The sequence below is a fragment of the Tinamus guttatus genome, unplaced genomic scaffold, assembly GCF_059628265.1.
Source record: "Tinamus guttatus ecotype Peru unplaced genomic scaffold, ASM5962826v1 Tinamus_guttatus_pri_ptg000732l, whole genome shotgun sequence".
NCBI classification, from domain to species: domain Eukaryota; kingdom Metazoa; phylum Chordata; class Aves; order Tinamiformes; family Tinamidae; genus Tinamus; species Tinamus guttatus.
In genome coordinates this window covers 1,470,642-1,488,840 of record NW_028289266.1, presented here as the reverse complement: position 1 = coordinate 1,488,840, position 18,199 = coordinate 1,470,642, and the positions used below count along the sequence as shown (strand labels likewise).

General features: G+C 48.4%; 1 protein-coding gene across 1 annotated transcript; it reads left to right on the top strand.

Annotated features, from left to right (window-relative positions):
* Positions 1 to 482: 482 nt before the first annotated feature.
* On the top strand, positions 483 to 14,566 carry MAP3K14 (mitogen-activated protein kinase kinase kinase 14). The gene is made up of 15 exons (XM_010226169.2): positions 483 to 750; positions 1,263 to 1,332; positions 2,834 to 3,044; positions 3,155 to 3,763; positions 4,743 to 4,880; positions 7,007 to 7,136; positions 7,863 to 7,994; positions 8,427 to 8,531; positions 8,991 to 9,154; positions 9,482 to 9,632; positions 10,083 to 10,436; positions 11,245 to 11,351; positions 12,630 to 12,774; positions 13,324 to 13,424; positions 14,249 to 14,566. The coding sequence occupies exons 1-15, from the start codon at positions 498 to 500 to the stop codon at positions 14,411 to 14,413; spliced, it is 2,835 nt and encodes a 944-aa protein (XP_010224471.2). The 5' UTR covers positions 483 to 497; the 3' UTR covers positions 14,414 to 14,566.
* Positions 14,567 to 18,199: the final 3,633 nt, after the last annotated feature.

Genomic DNA, 18,199 nt, shown 5'->3' with positions numbered 1-18,199 from the left:
AAAAATTAGCAGCATTTTGTGAATATTTAGGTGGTTTGTGCCATAAGGGCACAGGATGATTTCCCCTAGGTGCACAGAGAAATGCAGCCAATGGATCTGATCTCTCATGTCTCCTCTTTGTGTGAATGTTCTTCTTGTTTAAGAAGAGTTCCCTCTTCTGTGTTATTCCATATGTATCAAAGCTAAGGGAATATAATAAGAAATGCATTTTGCATTGAAACCTAAGTAGTCTCATGCTTTAGTACTGAGAATAACATTGATTGTTCACCTCTTCTGTTGTCTCAGTCAGGGATGGTGAGCTGGCAATCCTGGCTTCATACTTAGTTTCTTCATCAGAGCTTGGGTAGGACCTTGATTTGGCTTAAGTTAGTTTGTAACTGATACCTTCAGCTGCCGTCTTGCTCATGAGATTGAAGCCACTCCTGCCTGTGAAGTAAGTGTTGTATTGTAACAAGTGGTCTTTTTGTTCTTACTCAGTGCCTCTCTGAACCTGTGAAATGGCAGTGATGGGAATTACATGCCAAGGAGCTCCTGATCCAAACGTGAAGCACAAGAAGGAGCTCACGGCGACAAAGGGGCTGAACGAGACCGCGAGTGAAAAGCAGAGCAGTGTCTGCAAAGTGGAAGATTCGAAGAAGGTCACCTTTCACAGTCCTTGGAAAATCCTGAATGATGTAATCACCAAAGGAACAGCAAAAGAAGAAACAGAAGGCGGCTCTGCATCGATTTCTATAATTGCCCAAGCAGAATGTAAGTAGCAGGGCGGGTTGCTCTTCATTGAGAAAAAGGAATGTGTAACACGGTGTGCGATTTCACTCACTTTGAGCTCCTGGAGAGCTGAGCTGAATTCTATTTGTAAGCCCAAGTGGGCTGGAATTGGTGACACATCCCAGTCTCTATTTAGGCAGCTCATGAGATCTCTTAATAATGTGGCAGCATCTACTGAATAAAGCAGAAATAACAGCCATATGGCCATTGCAGCTTGCTTTGCTGACTAGAAACGTGTCCCACCAGATCATCTATTTTTGACTGACTGCTGAAAGGTGTTAATAAAACAGCTTTTGGGTGGGAAAGAGCTGGAGGCATCAAGGGATCACAGTGCTGGAAGGTGTCTAATGCTGGGGGTGGAAGAACGTACCGCCGGGCACAGCGTGACCGTGCGTGGTGATCTATGCGCCTGGATCTCTGCGTGGTTCAGGAGGGCAGTAGAGGTGCTTCCCAAGCCAGTTCTTACCAAGATGTGTCCTGTTTTCTTCACACAGGTGAAAACAGTCAAGAGTTCAGCCCTACGTTATCAGAGAGATCCTTCATTGCTCATAGTAAGCGCTACAGGTAGGAGGTCTCTTAATATGAGTACGCAGCATCCCTGTTCTCTGCACTGACTTGTTTCAAATCACGCTGGCTCTCTGTACATGCAACCCTTTTTTCCAGAACTCCTCCTCTTTAACGAAGCTCTTGCTAAGGATGTGTCTTTTCCCAAGAATCTTCCTCAAAACCTTTTTGTATTAGAAAGAAATGAAAGTGCACACCACTTGCATGTGTCTCATTACCAATGCCTGCTAATTTACTAACCCTTGTAATCTGCCTGGGTATTTAGGTTGGCGGATTTGTTTCAAAACGAAGGCCAAGAGATCTGTTTTATGTGAGGTTCGTGGGCTTGAAGCAGAAAGATGCAAGGGGCAGTTTTTGGTCTTCTCTAGCTGAAATTGGGAAATAGAATAAGATGCTGCCTCATCTGTGACAGATTTCAGACACTGAATCTGGCCTTGTGGGGTTTGACATTGCCCACTAACGTTATAACACTGCCCCATGAACCAACTGCAGAGAAGCAGAGTGGGGTGGTTCTTAGGGGCTATATGTGGAATGCACAGCAGGTATACGTTCAGGGTCAAGGCAATATGGCAATGCCCACCCGACCCAGAGCTCTGCCTGCTGGATCTGGTAAGCATTTAACAGTGCCCCAAGGCAGCTGAGAGCGAGGGAGGCAGCTGAGCTGGCTGTGAGCTGTGGCACTGCTCGATAACGGCAGGTAACTGTTGCATGGATCAACGCAACAATTATAGTTTCTTCATTTCAAGATCAATTTTCCTGTTTCCTTGCAAAAACCCAGCTGTCAAGATCATATTGAATAACTGCTGGCAAATATTCTTCTTTAGAGATTCACCTATTTGCATAGGCCCCCACATATTCTTCTGGCCAGCGCTGCTTTATAAATGTATGATTTCCTAGAAGAGGGATTGTAGCATTATAAGAATTGAGCTCTACATGCCAGCGATTTTTGACCGTTTCAAGCTGTTTAATTTCAGTTCCCTTAGTCACCCTTTTCCCTTGCACAGATTAAACATCTTCAAATAGAGAAGATGTTTATATTATAAGTGCTTTTGTTATTTTTAACAAAACTTTTAAATAGATTTTATTTATATTTAACCTCTGTATTCCCTAAAATTCACAGACAAATGTTGTCTCAAAGCAACCTGGAAGCATTCAGTGCTTTTCACGGTTTACTCTGCCCTCTAGTCCTGCTGTTCCTTGAAGAATTTGTGAATGCTGTACAAATCGATACTTTGTGCTCTTTTTCTTTTCCTCCTCTCCTCTGTTTCTGTTTTAAAATGATTCTGCTTGGGTGTCAAAATCTAATTTGTTGCGTTTTAGAAGGTAAGAAGTTATCTTTCAGTTCTCTATTCTTAAAATCTCCAAAGATGTTATTGCTAATTCTCATGCCTGTTCTGTTGGTAATAATTGTTAAGTAACTGTTGCTAATAATTGAAAGCATGTTTTTTACCATCAGATTTAAAAGACTTCATGACTTTATGCTCTTTTATTTTTTCGGTAGCCGGTCAGACAGCCTTGATCAAATCCCTAACAATGTGGCCCACGCAAGGGAGGGGAAGATGGCACCTACCTGTTGGAGAGGGAGGCATCGTGGTAAAAACAGAAAGAAACGGCATAAAAAAAGATCCAAGCTGAAAATACAAACAGTGGCTGCTGGCAGACGTGGTCCCAGGACTCCAGAACAAGAAAGCTGCACCCCCATTCCAGTCCAGGTGTGGGTCGGTTTTAGATACTCCTTTTAGATACTCCTGCTACAATTCTTGGTTGAATTTTGGGTGGCTTTGCTGAGGTCCCTGCTCAGTTGTCCTGTTTTGTTTCCTAGGAGGATGAAGCACACCAAAGTACTCTCTACAGAAACAATTTTTGGGTTTCAGAACTTGGCAAGGATTTGGCCTATGATCCGCTGCTGTTTGAGAAACCCGGGAAACTTCTGTCCGCTGGCAAACTCCCTTCCCCAAGGAGCCAGTACAAAACAGAACTGCAAAGGCTGATCAGCCCTGTTCAGTGCCTTAGTCATGTTTGGAAACGTCACTATCCGAAGGACAGTGTTCCGCAGCCTGAAACGCTTCACCCTTTCCCGTACAACATAATACCTCCTCATTTCCCACCCCTGGAGAGTCCTCTCCATGCCATGAAACTCAAAGCACTGGGAACATACTGCCCCGGTGACTTCAACTATCCAGACAGTGAGCATCGCTTATCTAGCCTAAACTTAGAATGCAGTTTCCCCAGATGTGTCAACCAGTCCATGAGAACCAGTTCGGACAAGATTTCTGTGGAAGAATACTTGGTAGACGCCTTGAAGGGGAGCGTGAGTTTCGGTGAACCGCAGAATTTAGCCAGCCTAGCCAAGACGTGGAGAGGAGGCGGTCTGGACCTGAAGGAACCATCCCAAAAAGCAGAGGAGAACGAAGGCGTGCTCCTGAACGAGGTGATCTTCCAACCCTGCCCTCGGTGCTGCGCTAGGCAGAGATCAGGAGAGGGAATCTGCCTCCATGTACTGGCTTCTGTAGCACAACTGCCATTTCTGAAGGGTTTTTAATGATGTAGCTAGAGCCCAGCACTTTTTAGAAGGGCATAAAACCCTGTCTTGGTGCTCCAACTGGTTTACTCATTCACAAAATATGCCTGGCTTATTTAAAAATTTATGAGAAGCATCTCTGTTGGTGGTCAGTCTTCCAAAATGCCCTCTCTGTTGGTCTGTGAAAGAATCCAGACCATTCAGGTGGACAGGCTGCAATATTTGATTGATTATAAGATGACTTGGACACTAACACCAACAGTAAAAGGCACCTGTAACCTGTAAATCCCAAAGGTGCAAAGAGCATGTCTGCCATCTCTACCAATAAACCAAAATTTACCCTGCCCCTTGACAGAGGCAGGAGTTTGATGCCTGTAAATCCTCCTGATTCATCTCTCCTAACTGCAGCCCTTTGCCAGCCTCCCTAAACCCCTCTTATAGGATTTCACAGTCAATGACAACCCTATCACATTGTCAGTGCAGTTCAGGATGTGCCTTATCTGCCTGTACACATCTACACTGAGACCCAAGGCACAATTCTTCTCCATATATCCTATGGAAGGATCTAGCTCCCACGTAGAGATCTACATTTAGTTGGATGTATCTTATGTGCATAGGATTTCACTTCGTAACGATATCCTCCGTGTGAAGGAAGGGGTCTGGAGCTCCAAGCTGCCCTTTTTTAGGACATAGGGGTGCAGTTGTTTAGACCAACCAGCACATGCAGAAATCTGGCAGGTCATCCCATTTCCTCCCACCTCAAGCCAGTGACAGAAGCAATATTGCACTGGGAGAGGCTGTGGTACCATTGAGCTTTTCTGAATATTTTATCCTCTGCGTATGTTTTTCCATGCTTGTTTCATCTCATTTTCTGATTTTCAACCCCCAGAAACTGAAGCCAGTGGATTATGAGTACAGAGAAGAGGTTCACTGGACAAAGTGTCACGGTTCTCTGGGCATTGGCTCTTTTGGAGAAGTATACAAAATAGAGGACAAGCAGACAGGATTTCAGTGTGCTGCCAAAAAGGTAATCTAGGTGTAAGAAACCGGGGGGATTGTTTGAGGCAAGAAAGCAGAAATAGAGTCTTATCATTCCAGAAAATAATGCTGCTGTGGTTATGCTCAGGGCAAATTTTCAGGTGATGGCATGGAGAGAAGAAGCAGATAGACCCACTGTGCACACAGGTTCTGAGCAGTAAGAAATAGGTTCATTTGACCTTCAGAGAACAGTACAGGGCATTTGGCTTTTCTGTGCCGAGACAGACTAGAAGAGTGGAGATTTCAGAAAGATTGTAAGAGCATTCTTAGTAGGGGTGGGAAAAAAGGTCCTGCAGTTTTCTGCTTATGTAAATATTCCCATCTTTAAAAACATCCATTATAAATGATGACATTGCAAGTGTTTCTCTGCTGAAAAGTGAGTAAAATAGGAAAAGCTAAAGTGATGAGTAAAAACGCATAAAGGAGAGAGTTTTCTCCTGCTCAGTGAGCATCCTCGACGACACCGGCACATTGTAATGAGGTGATTGTGCTAGAAGTTTGCCAAGAGCTTGTATTTCTCCAGAAGCTGCCATAATAACCCACTGTTTGCCAAGATACATCATCGTCATACGATGTGTGACACACACGGATATAACTCGCATGGAGGTATTTATTTGTAGGCCTTAGGGGTGAAGGCAGAGTGATAACCCAAGGAGGTGATGAGAATGTGAGCTCTTCTGCTTGCCCTTAACACTTGAATAGTTTCATCAGCTCCACCAAACTGATAGGTTTCTCACATTAATAGAAAACTTTGAAAAGTGTGTGGGAAGTGTTTGTCTTGAACGAAAATGTTGTATGCGAAAATTGGAAGTTGTGATTTTTTTTTAATTAAAAATATTCACTTTCTCTCATTTACATTACTCTCAACTTGATGCATTGCCTAATGGAAAGATGTAAGTAGCAAGACCGAGCCATCTTGTCCATGTTTTTTAAATCATTTCATTTGTGAGCTGTATAGAAAAGACTTTTAACATCTAGAAAGTTATTTTTTATCCTGCATCCTCGCATTTTAGATGTAGAACTTCATGGTAACATGACAGTGTTGTTCTCTGACAGTATGAAACTACTGAGTTAATTATCCACGGTGCCAATACACAGTCTCAGGGGAAATAAATGTGAAAAGTGGGGATTTTCAGCAATAAGAGGTGGATTAGCGCTGAGAGAAAGTAGATGCCGGTTAGGAGAAGCATTAGTCTTTCAAAATGGCAGTTAACGTCTTTCCTAACTCCTAGAAGATTTCAAAGGCTACTTCTGTAGATAAGAAATATGTTTTCTCAGATCACACTTTTAACTAGTGAGTCCTAACATGCAAACTGAACACGTAAACCGTAATATATTTCATTCTACATCAGCAACTGTCTGGAATTACTGCTGCCCGCCCTTCCTAGACGGGGACTACCTGATCTTCTTCCACCCTGCCTGGTGTTGCAAGCACCTGCCCTCCCAATTCTTGAGATCAAAGCAAACTACCTCTAACTGCATTGCTGACAGTGGAGAAACATGATACAGTCTTTTCCCACCAGCATCTTAATGACTCATGTTTTCCTCTGGTCTTTAGCAAATTCTTGTTTTATTTTCTTTGGCCAAACTTAGTGAATAGAGTCTTTCTTAAATCACTCTTTCTGTGCAGCCTGACTACCACCTAAAAAGGTGATAGTGCAGATCACTGCCTGGGGTCATATTTCATATTCCCTCCTGTTTCGGAGGAGCTGCGTGTTTCCAAGCACTGCTCTATCCCTGGACTTTTCCCTTTTGCACCTCATGAAAACAGAATGCCTAAACCATCAATAACGTCCTCTTAACTGGGACAGAAGTGACCTTAAAAAGATTAAAAACGAAAAATAAAACCAAAAGATACCCTACATTCAACCGTGAGTGAGACGGGTTGGAACCTGGCATCATTTTTGGCTCTCAGACTGAGGATTAATGTCCCCCTTCCTCCTTGCTCAGTCTGAGTGTTCCCACTTGCTGCTACCCGCATTTATTTGGGGCAGTGGAGGTGATGTGGGGGCCTGTGACACTGGGCTGAGCAGGACACTGAGCTCAGTCCTGGGGAGGGACATGGTGCTGAGAATCTGTCACCATGTGTTGAGTGCCGCTTCTTTGTTTCTCCAGGTACAAGTTGAACACTTCCGTGCAGAGGAGTTGACAACATGTGCTGCAATAACGAGTCCTAAAGTTGTCCCCTTGTATGGAGCAGTGAAGGAAGGGCCTTGGGTGACGATCTTCATGAAGCTCATGGAGGGTGAGAAAGGAGCAGTCCCAGTGGAAGCCACTGTAGTTGTCAAATGCAATGGACTCTGGTCTCCTCTTCCTCTTGCCCCAGTTTTAAATCTTTTAGCCCTTTGGTGTATCCAGGCTGTTCCTAGTGTTAATTCCTCAGTGGGGTGGCGTAGGTATGTATTACACCCGCTGCTGTTTAGACATGATTGTTTCTGAGAGGAGTAATTTCTCCTCTTCCCCCTCTCCCCAGTTCAAGATAAATCTCTCTTGGACACCAGCTACAAATTCTCCCTAAAGCACACAGCTGATGCTCAGTTTTCGCTTGAAGATACAGGGGTGTATTTACACGGTACCTATAAAGCCCACTGTGCTGTAACAGGGAATGCAGTGTGAGCAAACCTAGACACATCCTTTGCCTGAGGCATTTTTTCCCCAGCCAGGACCATGGAAAGCAAAGCCTTGGAAGGCTCATCTGAGTGCAGTCTAGAAGTGCTTCATCTGGTCACAGAGAAGTTGCTTTTGGTACTAAGCAAAGCTGTTAAACCGATGCTAAGCAAAAGGCTGCCTGAAAGAGGCTGGTTTCCATGGGCAGTAAAAAGGTGGGGATTATAAAGAGGGAACAGGCCCATGCATGGAAGATAAAGACTGCCAGACCTGGCAGTTCTTGTTGCTCCAGACAAAATGAGAACTGTTGATGTTGCTGAGAGGTGTTTACAGGCTAACATGAACTCTCTGGATTTTCTTCTAGGTGGCTCCCTGGGCCAGCTGATTAAACAGAGCGGCTGCCTGCCCGAGGACAGAGCTCTCAGTTATCTGGGCCAGGCTTTGGAGGGCCTGGAGTATCTTCACGCTCAAAACATTCTTCACGGGGATGTAAAAGGTAGAATACTGCTTAACATATATTGTTATTTCTTCCCTTTTTCTTAAAAAGGAGCAAACTGCTTGGAGATAAAGAGTTAGGTAGCAGCAGAAAGGTTATACTAGCTATTCTGCTCTGCGATTCAGATTGAGTTTAACTTCATTTTAAACAGATGGACATATAATATTTGTCACCTCGTTCTCTCTCTCATCCAGTGGGTCTGAGAGGCTGTTTGCCTCTCCCCTGGGCTAGAGGAATCCCCAGAGCAGATAACTGGTAGGGCACAAGTCAGGATAGCTCTAGCTGTGTAGTTGCTAAAGCCAGTGGTGCTCGATAAGTTTAGTGGCTCTTAGTTTGCCCTCAGCAAAGGCTGTAGCTCTCTGGCCTTTGGATGTTTTTTTCCTTATGAGTGACTACAATACACAGATACTAATTTAAAACCTCTTTTTAAAGCGGACAATGTGCTCTTATCTGATGATGGAAGCAGGGCTCTTCTCTGTGACTTTGGACACTCTGCTCACCTTCATGCAGACGGCTTGGGGAAGTGCCTGCTCACGGGTAAGATTTGTGTGCTGTGATCCTGGAGATCTTTGTGGTTCTGTTCCTCTAGGACATTTATGCCTGGCTAATTTGCAGGCAGTTGTGTTTCCAGACTTATGTTGCTCATAGTGTTGCATTCATCGATGTAGCCCACTACCAGCTAAAATTCATTTAGGATTGGAACTTGGTCCTTATCTCTGTCCAGAAGGTGGCTGTTTTCTGTAAAATCACATCAGCAGTGCTCCAGTCAGTGTTTTGTTCCTGCAAGAGATCACATCCACACTTCTGGGATGGCACTGACTTGGAGATGTAGCCTCGGGACAGCTGAGAGGAGCATGTGACACTACTTTTTGGGTTAAGCTGGCTTTTGTGTCACTTTTTCTGAAAAAAGCAATAAGGCTTCCTAGCAGTTGCAGGGGAACAGTTCTCTCTTTTCCATTCAGTGATTATCTTTTGATTTTACCATCGTGATTTTAGGGAACTATGTACCTGGCACGGAGACTCACATGGCTCCAGAGGTGGTGATGGGGAAGCGCTGCGACTCCAAAGTGGATGTCTGGAGCAGCTGCTGTATGATGCTGCACATGCTCAATGGGTGCCACCCGTGGACCCAATACTACAACCACCCACTCTGTCTAAAGGTAAGTGACCCAAAATAGCTCCAGTACAAGGCACTTAAGCTGGGAAAACCTAATTTTACCAGCCAGACAGTCACTTCAGGAAGGCTGTCGGAGAGCCAGCTGGGCTAGGGCTTTTTTCCCCTCCTCCTTTATCCTGCTCATGACTTGAGCGTGACGTTATAGCCATTTAGTAATAAAATTACTACTCAGGTCTTTGATTCTGTACCTAACAGATGTCTCATTTAATGCCATAATTTCAGTTGGAAACTCTCAGGATGGGAAGAACCTTTCTGAAAACAAACGAAGCCTCTCTGCTTTAACCTCTTTCACTTCCTGTTTGTCACACAGATAGCTAAGGAGCCGCCTCCTCTGAGGGAAATTCCGCCTTCCTGCAACCCTCTCACTGCTGAGATTATTAAAATGGGCCTGGAGAAAGAGCCTGTGCAAAGAGCGTCTGCGTCTGAACTGAAAACCAAGGCCACGGTCGCACTCGAAGAAGGTAAAAGCGTCCTCCCTGAAAGGTGCCTACCCACACTGGTAGAGCAGGCAGTCACCAGCTATGTCTGAATAGTCCTGGGGAGGATATCAGTGTGTCTAAGGTGTGACCATGGCCTGGGCTCGTGCAGAGCTGAAATATTTTCTGCATCTATTGAGCTAAAGTCTTGAATTCAGCAAAACTGGAAGAAAAAAAAAAAAGCTTATTTAATCCCTGACTGTAACTCCTGTTTGCGGTCAAAGCCTTCCCTCTGGCACTCTTCAAATTTATTTCAGCATAATCCTGCTGAAAGGCTCTACAGTATAGCAAGAACTTGCAGACATGATTTGTCTTCTTTTGGTGACCTGGTGTTTTGCAGTTAGATGCAACTCAGAACCTCACATTTGCTGCCGAACGTGACTTTTGCTTGTTTTTTTCTGTATGCTAATGCTTGTCTCCTTTCTGTTATTGCAGTGGGAGGCGTGACAAGCCCCTGGAAAGGCGAATACAGAGAGCCCAGACATGTGGCTTTAAACAAAGAAAACAATCAACAGGCCTCCCTGTCCCCCACAGTGAGCCCAGTTTCTGAGACTGATTCTGACCCGAAATTGTCAGGGAAAGTTTCTTGTGCAAGCCCAGAGGTACCACCCCCATCGCTGGAGCAAACAGAGGAGGTCGAGGGAACCCCTTGGAACCTGTGCAAGGAGTTACCTGGGATCTGGGATCCTCCCCCTCTCTCTTCTTTGGCTCCTCTACCCCTGAAGAGCTGCAGTCATGCAGAGAGAGTAACAACCATCTCAGAACAAGAGCTTCAGCAGCTAGAAATAGGTGAGCAAAACGGAAAAGGAATTCAACTTTTCAATTGGAAATATCATAAAAATGCAGTTGCTCTCTTTTGCCTTCTGGCCAGTTATTTCTCTAGGTTAATATAGAGATAAGCCTGTCAGATGGGAGATATCAAGCAAAGCAGCTAAGTTGAGATCAGTCTGCAAATGTTTTGTCGTGGATTTTGGAAAACCCATATCCCCCTACCAAGGAATTGGGGTAGCAGCAGCTGTAAAAGTTCAGTGTGAAAATCACTAAAGTTCTCATCCAGTTCCACTACCAGAGAACATCTCAGACTTTCATTTTTTTTACCCCATACTTTCTTGTCTTCATAAATAAATAGGAAAAAGTTCTCTTGAGGTGTAACAATTGCCACAGAATTGAGGAATGATTACCAGCATTTTAGGGGTGCCTGGGGTCCTTGTCAGGTCTGTATATTCTCAGTGCCAGTTACTGCAGGAGTTGAATGGTTAAGTTTATCTTTTCCTGGGTATGATGCAGATGGATCTAGACGGAAGACTGGAGTGATAGGCAAGAAACGGGAACTTCCGGGTGCTCCTCCTGTCCCCGAGTTGCTGCAAGTTGTTGCACAAATCCTGTCGCTTCGGGCTCCGTTTCCCTATTTTCACAATGGCAACAATAGCCTCTACTTACCAGGAATTGTGTGTCAGGTATTTTACAGACACTAATGTCAGCGTAGATTGGATAATGCTGAGAAAACTTCAGGTATTACTTGCAGTAAACTGACATGAGAGCAGCAAGCATGAAAGGAATCACTGCAAATATCTTCCTTGTCTCCTTTTTGCTGTAGAACTGTTCCTGAACAGCCTGTCACAGCCTTACTCACTGGAGGAGCAGGAACAAATGCTTTCGTGCCTCAGTATTGACAGCCCTTTTGTGTCGGATGCCAGTGAGAAGGTGAATATAAACAGACACGAATGTTGTTCCTGCGGGTCGGGAGGGTGGCAGGGTAACCACCCCCGCGACGTTGGCAGCTCCAGCCATGGGACATCTGGAGCTTCTCAGATCTGCAGTTGCTTTCTGATGCCCGGTTTGCTGGAGAGCGCTGCGGAAGGAGTTTGTTGTTCCAGAGCAAGAGGATATTTAGGGTTTTAGTTGCTCCTTAGTTTGACATCCACCATGGATGCGCTTCTGGTTGCTCTCGTGCGCTGTGCTCTCACAGCAGACATCCAGCTCGTGGATCTGGAAACCCCCCGGCCTTGCCCGTGCCCAGGCAGAAACAAGGAGCAGAAGGATCAGTGGTGGCACAGGTCCCTGCTGAGCTGGACCTGGTGCCTGTGCAACCGTGGAGCAATTCCTGGCAGTGGCCACGGAGGAGCTGCTTAGGGAAAGAGCAGCAGGATAGGGCAGAAACACGGACTCTCCTCTTGGACATCCTCTGCCAGCCTATGGGTCTGTCCTTGGTGGACTTACCTTAAACCTTTCATACTTCCGACCTAGCAGCGCGTTTCTTCCATACTAAGTGTAATTAATTTTGTTTGCCTTAACCCTGGTGTTTATAAACTAGACAATATCGCTGCGAAATAGCAAATGGGCCATGCTGAATGAGGGAAGACTGTAATTTGACTGGAAACCCTTCAGTCAGGGTTTTTGAAGTCACAGAGTGCTCAGTTGTGTAACCTGTCACCTATGAGAGTCATTCAGCACTGTGCTCATCTTTTCCTGTTCCTCTTCTGAGCCTTGTGACACCTCCAGGCCTCTCGGATGCTTTCGGCTTTCCCAACTAGTACAGCAGTTTCGAGCCCCTGGTTGTTTATGTCAAGTTAACTGTGGTTTTTTGTTTCTTTGTTTTCCCTTTTTTGTTATTTCTGTTTTTGTTGTTTGTTTTGTTTTATTTTCCCTGGGTGTTTTATCTGTCACTTACCGACATTAGACATTTTTTCTGCTGCTTTGCTCTCCTGCTGCTCAGTATGACGAACCCCCCGCCTTTCTCCTCCCTTCAGCTCTTCAGTCAGTTCTTGATTTGACTATTGCAAATAGCTTTTTACATCTGCAAACTGTTGCATTCCTATTCATCCCCTTTTATAGATGGCAGGCAAATGCTGAATAATTTAAATCCCAATCTATATCCCTGTGGATTGCTACTGTTTTCTTCCTGGGGTCGGTCCCATTTATTACCTCCGGTAAATGCATTTTCTTTAGGAGCCTTTGGCAAATTTGTTCTTACTTCTGCAGAACTCCCTGAAGGCTTCTCAGAGCTTGAGGGACACCATGAGCTCTGGGATTCATTCCTGGAACAGCCAGACAGATGGACAGAGTTTCAGTTGGAACAACCTGCTGAATCGCAGTCGGCATACGGACACTCCCAGCTATTTCAACGGTGAGTCTGTCCTTCCAAGCCGGGCGTTAATGGCCAGCTACAGCCTCTCAAGAAAAAGCAGGTCTGGGATATGGAGTCTGGGAGCTCTTCTTCCCCCTCAGTTACTTTGTCAGATATAGACCCTGCTAAGAGCCCTCGGGCTGTCAAGGTGCCAAGTCTGCCCAGCTGTACATGGTGGAAGGCACTCAAGCCCGTGTAATGTAGTGAGAGCTGGAGAAGCTGCTGAATGCAGAGTGATGCAGCTTTATGCCTTGCCTGGTGCAGAAGTATATCCTTTATAATAATAAGCTTCAGCAGAGTAGTCTTAAGGGCATGTTTCACTAATCAATATGTCTCTTCAGCTGCTTCCTTGCTAAATCCAGCTCTGCTTGTTGTCTTCAGCAAGCCTCTGTGCTCAGCCAAGGAATACATGCATGAAATGCTTGCAAAAAAAAACCCCAAAACCAGTTCTTCTGATGCCTGTGTCTTGCTAATCATTTTTTTTCTGTGCTGGACTGTGAATTAATTCTTCTTGCAGCAGAAATTAATGACTTCTCTGGCACATTTCAGGAGTGAAAATCCAGATTCAGTTGCTAAGCGGAGAAAATCTACACATCAGGGATTTCCACAGGACAAAGGTGGGAGACATTGCCACTGGGATAAGCAGCCAGGTGAGGCACAAAGCTGAGCACTGCTTGACTCTTGCACTTTGGGTCTGTGAAGAAATTTCTTCTGCAATGCAGCCTTGCAATGCCTTAAAGCCAGCGATCGATTCCATTCAGAGACACTAATGGCACAGTTAGTAACTTGACTTCAATTCTGTTGTCATGAGTGTAGTACCAGAAAATATTTCTGAATCATGATCCAGTGCCTTTTGTCATAGGGACCATAGTTGTCCCATAAAAACCCTTCTCTGTAACGAAAGAGATTCTTTCCCCTGTCCCTAAGGAAAAGCAAATAATTACACGACTTTTCCTCTGGAGCAGTGATGGCAGCAAAAGAAAAGCGCTTGGCTTGGGCCATGGTGCTGCTGTCCCGTTAGGCTGGATGGACGTTGGCGACGCAGCGTGGGCCTGGGCAGCTCCTCAGAGAAACTGCCCGTGTTTGTGGCACCAAGACTTGGGCGGGTGTAAAACGGGGCGATCCTCGTCCAGAGGTTGCAGAAGTCCCGAATGCGTCTGGGTGCTGCTGGTTCTCTTTGCAAATCTCATTCTCCTGGAGGTCATGAAGCAAACTCGCCAGTCCCCAGAGAATCCACAGTGCCCAAACACAGCAGTGCCAGTGGCTGAAACCCTGGGTGCTGCTGGATGCTACTCCAGTTCCTGAGAGTTTTTTATTGGGGAAAGCTGCGTGTTTGACGAGCACGAGCGCCTCTCGCCTGGGGCTCCTCGTGGCTCGGGAGCTATTTGCCAGGCTTGCTTTTTGCTGGGGGATGTCCTGCTGGGTGCTGCAGGCCGCTGAAGTGTCCCTGAGCTCTGTCTGCTCTGCTCCACAGATCCCAGTCCCCGCGTTCAGCCTGGTGACCAAGGAGGGCCACCCCGTTCACTACGACATGGAGGTGCCGGACTCGGGCATCGAGCTGCAGTGCACGCTCGCCCCCGACTGCGGCCTCAGCTGGACGTGGAGAGTCAAGCACGGGCACCTGGAGAACAGGCCATGAGGGCGGCTCTGCCTCGGAGGTTTTCACCTTGTTGAAATAAGGAATTGCAAAAGCTTCCGACCGCCTCTGCCGTCAAGCACCACGTGCGGTTGCTGGTGTTTTGCGCTGAAGTAGGATAGCGGTTCAGCAGCTCACTGCTCCAGGGCCTCACTTCTTGTCTGTCCTGATCCGGTTCCCAGACACGTCCTGAGTGCCGAAGTTCCTCAGACCAGCGGGAATGGTTTGGCTTGCGTCTGAGTGTTAGACTGAGCTTGAAAATGGCAGGTAGAAAATCCCTGCTTTGCAGGGGGCTGCGGTTGTGCTTCCCAGGAGAGCACAGGGCTTGGATGGGGACACTCGCTGCTCAGCCTCTGAGGGGAGGCCAGGAGCGAGCGGCCTCGCTGGGCAGAGGAGGTTGAGCATCTTCAGCGCAGCCGTTTGGGCAAGGGGAGCTGGCTGGCTGCCTCGGAGGAGAGGCCAAGTGTTCTGCAGGCTTTGGTGGCAGCAGCTCTACCTGCAGCCTTTTGCATGGGGAAAGCTGAAAGCAGCAGCCAGCCGGGTTCTTGGTTTCACCTCCCACCCTTCCCCGCAGATGCTTCCGTCTTGCATCAGAAAAGAGCTTTGTTCCCAGAAAGAGCTTTGCTTGCAGCTCACCCGCGCGTCTCCTCCCGCCTCCCTCGCTGCTGCTGCTGCCGACAGAGGGAGCAAAACGCTCTCCAGGACGGGTAAGAGCGGAGGGTTGTGGTGGTTGCTGGAACGGTTGGAGCAGAAGGATTGTGCAGGCTCCTTCCTCCTCTTTGCACTGCTCCTGCTGACCTGCTGCAGCTTCGCTCCGTCCATCCCGCTGCCCCTGGAGGGAGGCGGGACAGGAGCTCTCCACGCTTAGACACGGTCTGAATGTTGCTGCTGCATTAAAAAAGAATCCATGGAAAAGAAACGTCATTCCCAGCTCTGGATGCGGCCAGCCGGCGCCTCTGCTGAAGAGGGGTCCCTGCAGGCTGGGCCGGAGGGCAGGCGCCCCGCTGCGTCCCTGGCGTCCCTGGCACGGGGACGTCCCCTTGTGTCCTGGCGTGGTGAATGAGCTGCCCACACAGCTGGCTTCAGCTTTGCTGAATTGTACACTGATTTTAGCACTGTTTTATGCTGCTTTGGAGTGTGCTGAGTTTGCAACCGCCGGCGGGCGAGCGTTGCCAGCCCCGCTGCGACCCAGTGTGGACGCGGGGGAGGCCCGAGCTCTGCACGTGCCCGGGCAGGGCGGCGCTGGGCCTTGGTGACGGCGTCGCTGCGGCGGCCGCGCGGCCACGTGCTGCAGCTCCTGCAGAAAGCAGCAGCCACCGCGCGAGGGCTCTTCACACCCCAAGCAGAGAACTGGCTCCCGAGAAGCACCATGGGCCCTGCTGTGTCTGCAGCTTCCAGGAGTGAAGTTCAACGATGAAATAGCTGGGAAAAAAACCATACTTCGGGCCTCCCGTTTTGAGTAGAGGACTCGAGTTTTGCTACGCACCCGATGTCCTTTCCCTTGGTCTCCAGAACATTGGCCCTTTCCTGCCATCCGAGCCGGTGGCACCAGAACACTGAAGCTGGGATGCAAGAGGAGAGAGTTGCTCGTGAAGGAACCTGTCACCACTGTGTAGTTTTTATAGCACTTTTTGTTCTAAAGCACTTAAGACGTTGTCCAACGCGGGCACTGCTGCCAGCCGGCACGCAGCCACGTCGAGGGGCCTTTTCATAAGCGGTGGCCACGTTGCCTGCATCTCCTCCAGGAGGGAGCAGGAAGGCCGGCACAGCCTCTTTGGGATTAGGCACTTCCCATGCCCCGCAGCTTCCTCCGAGGATGAGGACGAGGAGAACTGCTTGGTGGTTCTTAAGAAACCAGGGAGGAAAGAAGCGTCTGTTCCCGCCCCGAGGCCGCGGCTCGCGGCTTTCCTGCGGCCTCCGAGCGCTGCCGGCCCCGGCGGGCCGCGGGGGCCCTGCCGCAGCAGGACGAGCGGGACGAGCCCCGCGATCCGCGATGGCCCCCGGCGGGACGCAGACGATTTTATTCTCCTGGACTCTCACGCCAGCATTAGCCGCTCTCTCCAGCCTGTTTGGTTCATCCGAAAAACTAAAGAAACCCTGTTTTGCTGCCTTTTCCGATGAGAAAGCGAGGCTGCAAATTCCCATCTTTTATGGCAGGGGGGATGAATGGGCTACGGTGGCAGCTGTCCCTGTTGGATGGGAAAGATGCTTTAACTGATACCACAAACCCTGGTGCTTTTGTGCTCCCTGAAATGTGGTTCTGCTCGCGGAAGCATCTCCAAGGTTTTAATGTTTTCTTTCCATCTATCAGCTTGGGATCTCCTTGACTCTCTCCTAGTGCCAGGGCAGGTTTCCTGGCGATTTGGCTGGTCATTTTTTGCTATGATGGGCAAAGAAAAAAACAAAAAATCCCTCCAGCTAAAGGCTGGCTGTGCAATGTGGCCAGAAGAGAAAGTCAGGGAAGCTTTTTATTATTTACCTGAAAACTAAATTGAAATTGTGCTAATAGCGTAATTATTCTTTAGGACAGAACCACAGTTCAGGGAAGGGAGGGTAAATAGCAGTAATAGTGACCGTAGTGCTGGCTCCTTCCAGAAGCCTTTGGGAAAATCACCTTGCTGTTGGCAAAGCAACACGAAGCCGATGCTGGTTTTGGGCTGGGCAGTCCTGGTGCCAGGGAGGCCGTGGAGCGACTCGCTGGTAGGGAATGAACAAATGACACTTTATAAAGCTGTGATTTCTTGGAATTAACATTTCAACTTGCATTTTCACAGGGAAAAAAAATAATAAAAGTGGAGGAAAAAAAAAGAAAAAAGTTTCTTCATCTGGTCGTGTGACACCTTGTCCCAGAGGTGCTGGGCTGCAGGCTGAACAGAGCCTTTTCCAAGGAGGGAGCCCAGCTGGAATCGGCTCTGGGCTCAGGTCCCGGAGCCTCCTGGGGACAAGGGGAGGCATCTGGGGTGTGAGGAGGAGGTGACGCTGCGGTGATGGGGGTGAGCGCGGCGCTGGCATCGCTGCTTCCCGGCACCAGGGCCCCCGCGTGGGGCGAGCGGCCTCGCGCGCCGGGGCCGCGCGGAGCGGCAGGAAGCGGAGCCGCGCTCACCCACGGCTGTTTCCGCTGCGAGCGCGGACGTCAGCGCCGCTGCCCGCGGAAGAGGTGGGTGTTGGGTCCCGCTACGGTGCGGAACCTTCGCTGCGAGGGAGCAGAGCGGCTAAGGAAGCACGAGGGCACCTCTGCTCCCGGGGCCACCTCTCCCTGCAGCCCTGGAAAACGGCTGGAAGGAGCCGGATCCTTCCCCTGGAGCCGCTCGGCTCAGCACACGGTGACAAAAGCTGCCGCCTCCTCCCCCAGCTCGGGACCGGCACGGGGAGGTGTCAGGGTGGCCACCAGCTACTCAGAAGCCGATGCAGGGAGAAGCGGGACAGCGCCCAGGCCGAGCGGCCACTCCGGCCTTGTCTCCTCTTTGGGCTGCTCCTCTGTCCCGTTCCCGGCCTCGTCGTGGCGGGACCATCGCTGGGGGTCACCAAGCCCCGCTCTGCTCATGGCCAGGGCAGGGAAATGGGCTCTCCCCGCGTTCCTGGTCGAGGGAGCACCGGCACTCTCCCCAGGGAGTGGTTCCTTCTCCACAAGGAAGGGCCTGATAGGCCCCAGCAGGCTGGGCCAGCCTCAGGCCTTCTCACGGAGCAGCGCTTTATCCTGGGAGTTGGTTTATTATCAGCTTTGCCATAGATTAAACAGGCCCTCCGTATATAAAAATAATGTATACAAAGTAGCAGTTAATGTTTTAC

What these genes read in the sequence shown, in the direction of transcription:
- MAP3K14 (XM_010226169.2), top strand. Translation starts at nt 498, where the DNA reads ATGGCAGTGATGGGAATTACATGCCAAGGAGCTCCTGATCCAAACGTG. An exon ending in AAGGCGTGCTCCTGAACGAG is followed by an intron (nt 3,764 to 4,742) that starts GTGATCTTCCAA and finishes TTCAACCCCCAG; the next exon opens with AAACTGAAGCCAGTGGATTA. An exon ending in GGGGAAGTGCCTGCTCACGG is followed by an intron (nt 8,532 to 8,990) that starts GTAAGATTTGTG and finishes TCGTGATTTTAG; the next exon opens with GGAACTATGTACCTGGCACG.